This window comes from Taudactylus pleione, unplaced genomic scaffold (assembly GCF_031769625.1).
Source record: "Taudactylus pleione unplaced genomic scaffold, aTauple2 ptg000296l, whole genome shotgun sequence".
Taxonomy (NCBI): Eukaryota; Metazoa; Chordata; class Amphibia; order Anura; family Myobatrachidae; genus Taudactylus; species Taudactylus pleione.
In genome coordinates this window covers 7,774,683-7,785,880 of record NW_028284698.1, presented here as the reverse complement: position 1 = coordinate 7,785,880, position 11,198 = coordinate 7,774,683, and the positions used below count along the sequence as shown (strand labels likewise).

General features: G+C 43.4%; 1 protein-coding gene across 1 annotated transcript in view; it reads right to left on the bottom strand.

Moving 5' to 3' along the window:
• Positions 1-1,719: 1,719 nt before the first annotated feature.
• Positions 1,720-11,198, bottom strand: part of LOC148511698 (phosphoglycerate kinase) — a 44,130-nt gene continuing 34,651 nt past the window's right edge. Inside the window, exons 7-11 of the mRNA XM_088482910.1 lie at positions 10,955-11,069; positions 5,068-5,247; positions 3,448-3,625; positions 3,100-3,198; positions 1,720-2,203 (exon numbers count right to left, since the gene is read on the bottom strand). Coding sequence (XP_088339036.1) covers positions 2,163-2,203; positions 3,100-3,198; positions 3,448-3,625; positions 5,068-5,247; positions 10,955-11,069 — 613 coding nt within the window. The 3' untranslated portion in view covers positions 1,720-2,162. The remainder of the gene's footprint in view (positions 2,204-3,099; positions 3,199-3,447; positions 3,626-5,067; positions 5,248-10,954; positions 11,070-11,198) is intronic.

Sequence of the window (11,198 nt, the reverse complement as noted above, 5' to 3'; positions counted from 1 at the left end):
TTGTCAGGTGCTCCCTGCTCGGCGCTACAGACCCAACAGGAGCTTTTCCTTGATGAGTGATCATCCTTGAAATGTGTTTACTTAACTGACAGATCTCCTTTGAGAGGACTGGGTGTAAATCTGGTCACATTTCATATAAGTAATAAAGGGAATTATGTGCCCTATACCCTAAACCCGTGGTTTTCAACCTCAACCCTCGAGCTTTCCCACAGGACATGTTTTTTGTCTGTGGAAGCAGGTGGGATAAATACTGACCCAGCAAAATAGATTAAGGGCCTATTTATCATTAAATATTTGTGGCATATTCCCTGAAAACACCTGTTTTTGGGGGATACCCGCAAATATTTAGTTTCACCCTAGTGTTCACTCTAGGTCCGGTGCCAGACTGAGAAAGGCGGCGTGTCTTTAAGAAGCGCCCCCTTTTCATCACTCTTGGGGGCGTGCCCGGCACTTACGGACATGCTGAGCTACCCCTAGCTCTCTCTTCCCTGTGAATAGGTGCCGGGTGCATGCGTTCGGCCTCTATTCACCGGCGGTGATAACTACACCGCAGTTTTCTTCACCCGCGGGACACTGCAGCCCACAGGTGGGGATGACACCCGCAGGCTATTTTAGCGGGGCGCCTTCGAATGGGGCAGGGGTGTAATTCTGCCCTTTTAAAATTGGACAGGGCACAGTGCCCCGCTAAAGCAGCCTAGGGGGAACACCATCACCCCAGCAGATATCAGATTTCTGCTGCAATCCCTTCATTTGCAACAGCAACCCCTACAGATTTCTATGAGTGATGCGATGCTGTCAGATTTACCAAGCTCACATTCCGGAGTCTGGCCCCCACAGCTAACGCCATCTGAAGATGGCATGCCTATGGGCTACACTTCGTAAAACCTTCCCCAGCAGTGGCCGTCGCACGTGTGGTCAGACTGCGCATGCGTTCTGGTACATGATGCGGTCTCTTCACTCTGAGCACATCGCAGGGACGGTGTGTGTGTGTGTGTGTGTTATACATCTGGGCGGTATAATCACATCATACAATGCGATTTTAAGTGCTAATTAAGTGCTAAGATCACATTGCAAACTATAAATGGGCCCCTAACTCACCTGTGCATGACAAATCCACAAAACATGACCTGTTGGTGGTACTTGAGGACTGTAGTCTGCTCAAAGCCACAAGGAGATCCAGAGCCACATAGAAGCACCATATAGAATGCTTTTAGACATGTGATGGTATGCAGATGACTAGATATCCTGTACAATGTTTCTTAGAATACAGACGTTTAAAGCTGGATACACAGTATGATATTGTACAATATATCATCCTGATGCGGATTGGAAAAATATATTGCCCGAATTCGCGGTCATAGCAGTCATTTAGCTCATCATCCCATCTGCTGTTCTGCACAGCAGATTGGATGATGCAATTAACATCGCCATGCAGTATGTAACGACACATTGCACTGTCGTACACCGGAACATGCAGCGGGTGCGATGTACCGTTGCATCACATCGGTCTGTTGGCTGGGACACATCGTATAGTGTGTACCCAGCTTTAGAGTAAAGAAGGAAATTGCTTGTATGATGCAATCTCATATCCAGCTGAGTTTTACTTTTATTGACAGTGCGCTTCAAAAAGTTGTGATGTGTCAACATTCAAACACACACACACACACACACACACACACACACTTGTGGATGGTATAAATAATTAGAATAGCCTGAATCTAAAGTGGTTTAGATTTTTATAATTTTGAGCAGATTTTTACTGGAGAGCCAATGTGTCTGGTAAACAGTTAAACATTTAGAATTTGGTGAAGAGTTAAGAGAGACCCCACAAAGAAACATCAATAGGGCAATATATACATCTAGGAGCAACAAGAATACATCACACACAGGAGCCTTGAACACACTGCAAGACACTGTCCATACATGCCGTTTATTGGGCAATGAGGAAACTATTGTTTACCCCTATTATTACCAAGGATACCAGCAAAGCAATGGACAGTGGGTGCCAAGTGATTAATCTAACCCCATTATCGGTCCAGAACTGTGGGATTTTTGGGTAAAGTGCTTGTGGGTATATCTGGGTTCCAACTTCAGTTTTCTTTCCCAGGACTGAGACCCAAACTGCTGCCACTCAATATCACTGCTTTATCCCATGAAACCGCTTACACATTACTCAGGGCTTCAACTCCAGGGAGAACTTTTCCTGTAATGGTAAAATAAATTAAAAATAATGAAGTATAAACCAAGACATAGTGCTCCAAGAAGATTACTACTTAAATTTATCCCAAAACCATCAAAGCTTATAAATAAAGAGTGCAGTTCTACTATTCTACTACTATTAACTAATATACAGGAATAGAATATACATTGCTACAGGAAATCTATTTCCATTTCTAATGAGTAAGCGATAAGTTTTAAAGTTACAGTCTGTATGCAGAGCCCATACAGACATTTAGCTGCAGTATACCATTGGCTCCAGGACATTGATCAGTTACAAGCAAGCTTTCCTTCCCCATACATCCAACTCCAAATCACAAAGAGGTTTAGATGCAAACCCACAAGTCAGGGTGGTTCCGTGCGCTCGCACTGTCACAACCCCGAATAGCCCAATTTTATAGAAAGACAGATACGGCAACGTTCCAGCAGACTCAGGGATAGGACAGACATACGCAAAAATGCGTAAATTCGCATTTGCACATGCGCTGTAAGCAAAAACACTTGCGCCATTGCAGAGAGATTCGTCTGACTCAGAATTAGACCCCAGGTGTGCTCAGCCACTGTTTGCAAAGACAAAACAAATACCATAGGAGAGTGGTGTGCTCACAGCTAAGTACCCAACATGCAGACAAAGTAAATGGATTCTAGAAGAGTTCATGGATAAATTTCTCTACTAGAGCTGGCTTGGGCAACCTGGGGCTCTCCAGCTGTTGTGGAACTACAAATCCCAGCATACTTTACCAGCTGATCTGGTGGGAGGGTATGCTGGGACTTGGCCAGGCCTGTTCTAGAGTTATGTGTAAATTATAGTTCGGTAAAGTTGGGCTACACGCAAATGTCCCTTTATAGGTGTGCGCCCATCCACTAGCTTAATTCTGTTACCTTCAAGAAGTTCCAGGCTAGCTCCTCCTCCAGTGCTAACGTGGCTGACTTTGTCTTCAGTGTCCCACTTGGCACAGCATGTCGCTGTGTCTCCTCCACCTGTGGACAGGGCAAGAGTCAGAGTAGCCATATGCACTGCTAATGAGTAGACTCAGCAAGGTATAGTACACTAAAGCCAACCATGCTATACATCCCAAATGTTTAAGAATGTTTCCATGAACACACACTGTATAACTGGTCAGCCATTGCATCCCAGTACACTAAAGTAATTATGTAACTTGTGGAAGCATATGAACTATTTAAATAGAAAAGACTTTAGCCAGCGTGCAGAACCACACCTCCACTTACCTATGATGGTGATACAGCCCTTGCCTGTGACTTCCACTACCTTGTCCATCACAGCTTTAGTTCCTTTAGCAAACTTGTCCCACTCAAACACACCGACCGGTCCATTCCAAACAATTTGCTTAGCTCTTCCCACGGCTTCCACAAACAGCTTAATACTTTCTGGCCCACAGTCAAGACCCTGTGCCACAAAAAGAAAACGCACACAAACCATGGAGTATAGCACAATAACAAACAGTTCAGCACTTCAGACTCAGGTGCCCAATTCAATTAGCAGTGAGCGGTCTGAAAATGGTTTAAAAACACGACTGTTGACCAGTTGCAGATTTTACCTATAGGCTGTGGGACTGTAACCCCCCCCCCCCCCCCCCCCCCCAGTAGATCTCAGCAACCAAGATGCAACCCCCCAGTGAGCTCCTGTCTGGCACTTGGCCTGCCTCCAACATGTGGCTCAGCCCATGGCTCCCAACACCGCCCCATGACCATGATCATGCTGGGAGCAGGAGACAGATGGCTCTGGCGTGGCTTCTGATTGGAAGATATTCATGCTAATCATCACACACAGGGTTGGCAGTCTCAGAGGTATGAAACTTCTCCCCCTGTAGGACTGCCAGTTCAGAATGGGATTAGCAGTAAGAGCTTCCAGCAAGAAACCCACACTGTGCTGATTTGCCAGCTATAATGTGCTTCTAGGGGCTGCAGAGTGTGCAGCCCTAGAAGCAGTTTCACTGCAGCTGTGCATGAGCAAACGCTGATTATCTGTTAATTATCTAATGTGACTTATTTTATTTAATAGTTTATCAGTTGTAAAAATCTCCCAGCCCCCCCATTTACTTTTTTTATTTTAAAAGAACAGTGATTTATGGGTTTATGTACTAAGCCTTGCAGAAAGAAAGTGGACGCAGATAAAGTACCAACCAATCAGCTCCTAACTTATTTTTCAAACAGCCTGTAAAGTGAAATTCAGGAGCCGATTGGTTGGTACTTTATCTCCATCCAAGGCTTAGTATATAGACCCCTTAGTGTAATAAAATAATGTCCGTAACTAATTTTATATTGTGAGGGTCGCGAGAGCATGTGATATGTGAGTCGATCAGGGCTAAAATAAAAAAACCACCACAATTGACTGAATCTCCTCCTAAGACTGGATGCATTAGGAAGTCACTTTCCTGTACCTTTCATTGTATGCGAGGCTCAGTACCTAGGTCATGCCATGAGATGAGCGTTATTGAGAACATTTACCATTAACAGCAAAATCATCTACATAGTAAGCCTATTGCATATTTTATCTTCTAAAACTGGTTACCTGACCAAATACTAATAAATTATACTATTTTTATATACTTGGAAAAGTTACATTGGTGATTTTTTTTTTTTTTTTTTAAATCTCTAAATACAAGTCAACAAAATGAATCTCTTATTTGAAAAACACTAATAATGAATGGAACTTCGAGAGATACTACAAAAAAAATAATAATAAATAAATTGTTGTACTGCCATTCATTTTCAAAATCCTAATTTTCAAGTTTGGAGACAATTACATGGTCTGTCACATTTCAGGCAATTTATGGTTATATATTTTTGATTTGTAACTTTCCCAGCACCTTTGCGCAGACTACTCACCATCCATCCTTCTGGGATTCCAGTGGAGACGCTGGCCTGGCCAGTGTTGGCCCCCTCATCAAACTTGTCAGCAGTTGTGAAGTCTACAGGCAGGGTAATTCGCACACCATTCTTATCAGCTTTAGCCATCAGGTCCTTCACAATTTTTGCACCCTCGTCATCATACAAAGAAGTGCCAATCTAAGAAAAAGAATTATACAACGGTTACTACTCGCCTTTGGTCGGGGTATACAAGTTCAATTAGATTTTAGTTTATAAAGCAAAACCCTCTTTCTAGTATGTCTTGCAATATTTACCCTTATATTTGACAGAGTTGTTGGTTTATTCTCGATTGCTCATCAAGCAGATTGAGATTTTTGTAGTTAGCGCCTTTTATTATTAGTGTTCTTATTTATATCACTGCAATATGTTTTTTACATGGATTTAATTAAGGATTGGTTCACAGGCAAATTGAATTTACTGCCAAAATATGCTGTTATTTCCCTTACAATAACCTAGTTTTATATTTAGATAATACACAATTGTCTTAAGTAGAGTCTCGATATAATATACCGCCACTTCAGTGTCGCTTGGGACATGGCGGCAGTCAGGACTGAATGTTGGACTCTCGCGCCAGAAGACCAGCGGCATTGTGTGAAGATATGTCCCGCTGGGGACAACTCTCTGATCGGTGCTGGGATGGAGCATCGGATTCTGGCGCCAGTGCAGATGTGTGGGCAGATTAAACTTGGCACTGGCCACAAACCAAAGGCGGCCAACCAAAAAAGCCTCCAGTCCTCGAGCGGCTCATGAAAAGTTTAAACTGCCGCTGCATCTGCCCTGGTGCCATGACCGGATGCTCAGTCTATGCCGAGCCGCCCGCGGAGAGCCCACTGCCAGCTGGGGTGCCAGAAAGGAAGAGAAGCCAGTCTCTGCCAGCGCCAATGCTGAACTGAGTGCCAAGCTGCACCTGAGGAACGTCATAAATGTGGGAAGGCAGTGTCACCCAAACAGAAGTATGGAGTGAGGTACAGGGTTGTAAGAGGGAAGCAGGCAGTGGTGCGGGGGTTGAGAGTGAAGGAAAGGTGAACACAGGGTGAATTGTCTAACATAGAAAGTGTTTTATATGCTACTACACAGTGTTTAAAAGCATCTAAAATTAACAGCACTATCAAAAATCATATTAGTTTATTTTTCACACTTAATAGTTTCAGATCTTCCCACAAAATAGCATACAAGACAAATACAACCAGAGTAAGCACAAAATAGGTTTAAAATTAACATGTAAGTTAATACCTATAGAATATCACTTATTTGATAAATTAAACTGCCCTCCTAAACTTAATTACTGGGTTTTCTACCTTTAGCAGCAACAACTGCAACCAAACATTTCCGATAACTGGAGACCAGCCTTTCACTTTGCTGCAGAGGAATTGTGTCCCACTCTTCTTTGCAGAATTGATTTAATTCAGCCACATGAAAGGGTTTTTGAACATGGGCTGTCCGTTTAAGGTCCTGCCACAGATTTTAATTGGATTCAAGTCAGGACCTTGACTAGACCACTCCAAACCTTATTTTTGTTTCTTTTAAGCCACTCAGAGGTGGACCTGATCTTGTTCTTTAGATCGTTTATTGCTGCATATCCCAATTGTGCTAGAGTTTCAGGTCACGGACTGATGACTTTACATTCTTCCCTCAGAATTTTCTGGTGGAGAGCAGAATTCATGATTCTGTCTATTATGGCAAGTTACCCAGGTCATGTCTGACAGTTGGTATGATGTTCTTGTTATGGAATGTTGGGTGTGTGTCTTTACACCAGATGTATGGGACCTGTGGCTTCCAAAAAGTTACATTGTTGACTCATCAGTCCACAGAACATTAGCCCAAAAGACTTGGGGGCTTTATTAATGCGTTTTTAGGGCAAATGCGAGACAAGCAATTGTGTACCTCTTTGTTAGTCACGGTCTGAGTATTCTGTAGATCTGGCTCGGGAACCTTAGGGATGACAAATGTGCATAGGAAAAAGAGGTGGCTTGATGATACTTTGGCTCATGGGTATGAAGAGGAGTTTAGGGGCACTAGTGACAGTGTAGGAACCACAGACTTGTGATATGAATGGATACTGGACTTCAACCAGAGTGAATAGACCAGGTGCACTGGGCAACCCCTCGCCTACTGACCCCGTGAAGGCCAGCACGACAAGGGACATACTGCAGGAACCAGGAGGACCTCTGAAACTCAAAACCATATAGTACTGGTAGAAAGAAATGCAGAACTCAAGTCAGGAATCAGAGTCTTATAAGTCAGAGTACAACTTGAGGAAGCTGCAACTCTGGTACTGCTGACGCAAGACCTGGAATCAGTGAGGAACTCAGAAACAAAGTCAGGATAGGTAATACAGCTACTGGACACCTCAGTGTACAGACCGTATACTGCACACTACGCCTTATCCATGGAACCAGCACCCTTCTCTGTACCAGCCCAATACAATAGCACACAGTGCAGGAAAAGCAATACAAGGTCAGCACAGAGTGAAACAGCATAGATAACTTGCATGCACTGTCCCAGCGGTATGATAGAATGAAGACCGAGGCTGTACTTGTTGGCTCTGCACTGAGGAGTAACAAGTTGGTATGCAGCGTGTAAGCTGCAGCGCTAATAGGTGACAATACACAGTGGCAGATGGAAGGCACTATACTTGCTGGATGAGACGAAGTGGTTGGACCAGGACTGTATGTAGCACGGGATGTGCAGCGCTGACTGGTAACGGTACACAGAGGCAGGTGGAAAGACAGTAGTTGTAAACTCACTGGCTGACAGGAGTGGAAGAAGCAGGTCTGTCTGCAGCATGCAAGCTGCAGAGCCTGCAGGTGACTATGATCAGTGGCAGATGGTAAATATTGAGAATCCACAAAGTAGCACATAGAGTAACAGAGGACACGATCACAGGATACAGCAGTAAGCCTAGAACTATCTTGGGTAGGATCTAGAGATGTGTGGGTTCGGTTTTATTTGGTTCTTATCGCAAGTTCGGATTTCTCTTATTGGCTATCCAAAACACGTGACAGCCGGATAGCCAATATGATGCCATTTTTGAGATCCAAACATATCCGAGTAAAACCGAACCGCACATCAACGTGTTCCTACTAGAGTTCAGGCAATGGGTTGCTCACAGAAACGCGATTAAATAGGACGGCCCATCCCCGTTGGAGCAGATGAGCACTGCTGAACTGCTCAGGTGCATCCAATAATTGAAATGGAATGTTTCTGTATAAGCCTGGATACAGCAAAGAAGGAGTGTGAGCTGGTCAGACCCAGAATTGTGACAGCTAGCAGTGATTTTCACCTTGTGACTCACAGATTCTAGTTTTATCCAGTCTCTTTCTTATATTGGAATCATGTACACCGACATTAGCTGGGGTAAGCGAGGCCTGTAGTTATTTTGATGTTTGTCTGGTTATTATGCAACTTCCTAGACGAGCAGTTGTTGCGCTCTTGGAGGAATATTGGTAGGTTGGCAACTCCTGGTAAGATTTCCCACTTAAGAGATAATCAGGTGGTTTACATTGCAAAAGTATTATCTTACACCGCATTTTGCACATACAAAACATAGCAAACGCTGATCCACACATGCAGAGGTTGGTGGCTAAAGAGGCTGATCTTATGGTGTTTTGGTTAGGTTTAATGAGACCTCCTGCTACACGCCTGCCTTCCACATTAATGGTCTCACTTGGAACATGGCACATGGGATTACATTTTTAAAAATTCATAAATAATGGATTTACACTGAAATAATGAAAAATTCCTCCTGGTCAGGGCCATAAGGCCTTGAGAAAGAAGGACTACGCATAACAAGATCCTTGCATAATAGAGCACTATTGCAGCATTTCCCCATATATCAATGTCTAAAACATTCATACAGTGTAACCGGCCCCAGTGTTTACACTACCTATATTGTGCGAACCTAGGGAAAGGGTAATTACTGGGGCAAAACAGAGTGCAGAAAGCACTTCTGTGTCAATTACTTATTTTTCTATACAATACGTGCATTACTCTTTATCCACCACTAGAGGTCATATTAGATTAGTAAAATGTATGCTGGGAACAGAATTGAAATGAAAGGGAGAGCTTGGTTTGTTAAAAGAAAAATTCAGGTAGCTCTCCTAGCACAGGGGTTCCCAACCACGGTCCTCAAAGCACACTAACATTCCAGGTTTTTAGGGTAGCCATTCTTGAGCACAGGTGTCTTATTTAGTACATCAGTTATTTTGATTTAACATCTGTGCTCAAGCAGGGATATCACTAAAACCTGGACTGTTAGTGTGCCTTGAGGACCAAGGATGTAGTCAGTATCCTGGCGCTCAGGATCCCAATGCTCAGAACACAGGCTCAAGAATCACAATGGTAAGTATCAAACTTACGGCCGTTTTCAATTAGTTTCTCACCCGCAATAAAATTTGCATGCCAGACCTTCCGCCGACATCGTGTGTTTTGGACGCGGAAAATTATCGTGCGCGCCCCCGCTATTAACCCTATTCAATTCCAAATCATGAGTAAACAGAACCCGGCAAGTGTGAAACAGGCAGAAAGTGCTGTCAGAAGTGGGGAGAACAGCCTGAACCCCCCCAAAAAGATGCACTAACATTGGGCATCAATATAGATGAGTACTAATAGCCCTAATAAAGCTATTTTGGGTACTTAAGTTTTGACAATTGCTTGCCATTAGCGTCCTTATAAAAGAATGGCATTAAGCAATATTTTTGGTGGAAATAAGTAGTCCTCTCAAATTTGGGGTACTTGAAAATGGGTGCTAGCATATTTTAAAGTCTCTAAAGTGAAGTTTAAGAAAAATATGTGAAAAACGCACCTGTGGCAAGGACCTGGATTCCCCAAAACACCTGACCCATCCTTACAGACCCCCATAAAATCTATTTTTTCATCCCCAAAACGAAAGTACTTTTTTGGGGTGTTCTTAAGTTTTTTTCCCGGGATATTTTGACACCGTTGTCCTTTGGGGAGGGGGGGGGGGGGGGGGGGCTGTCCCAAGGGTTCTGAGTGGTTTCGCCAGCTTTGCACCCCAAAATAAAAAATGTTGCATTTTTCACCTGCTATTCAGAGGCAAATGTTTTTTGCCTATTACATTGCAATGTACACGAAAAGTGGCTGAAATTGAATACGGAGATAAGTTTCCGCCAGGCGAAAAGCAGAGGTCGACGATACTTTTCCGCGGATCTCGGCTTTTTGCTTCTAATTGAATACGGCCCTTAGGGGTTAGGATTAAGCACTAGGGGGATGGTTAGGGTCAGAATACTCACCAACATGCATCGGGATGTTTTACCCGTCGGGATCATGGAGCCTGCATCAGTACAATTGGGATTCTAACCTTTGAAATTCCAGCACCAAACCCTCTGATAGAGTGAAAACCAACCCAAGGCTACATAGGTTGTGTTTGGCTCCCACAAGAACACAAATACACAGGGGAATGGGACTATCAGGTACCTCACAGTCCCAGTATAATTATCCTTAATACCCCTTCCCACTACACAAATAGTATTTTTTATTTATTTTTTTTAAACAAAGGGTATAGTTTAAATTTAATAAAGCACTCGCAAAAGAGCCCTCATTAACCACTTTTCTGAAATCTTACTTGTGGTAATCCAATGGGTCCCCCAATACCACTATATTACAACATAACTCTGTGGAACGTCCGTGCTTGACAAAACAATCATAAAATTCAGACACCAGCAGAATGTACCATCTAGTGACAAAGCTTTAAGCATGATGCTGTATATTTTTCAGTTGATGACTGAATAGGGGTAGGGTATGCACTCCATGCACAAGAGATTGGGAGGGGAAAGAATCCCTTTATTCCTCCACAATACTTTGGTGTTCTTGCACCAAGACCTACCTCCATGTTGTTCAGTACTTTCAGAAAGGTGAACGCCATCCCTCCACCGATAATCATTTCATTCACCTTGTCCAACATGTTATTGATCAGCTGGATCTTGTCCTTGACCTTGGCTCTAGAAACAAAAGGCAAGCTTAGGATATCCAGCTGTCATGCATCTGGCTATTTCTATGCACAGTTCCCCCTGCTGCCCTAACAGAATGTGATAGGAATAACAAGTTGTCATTTAAGAATATGGCAGCGG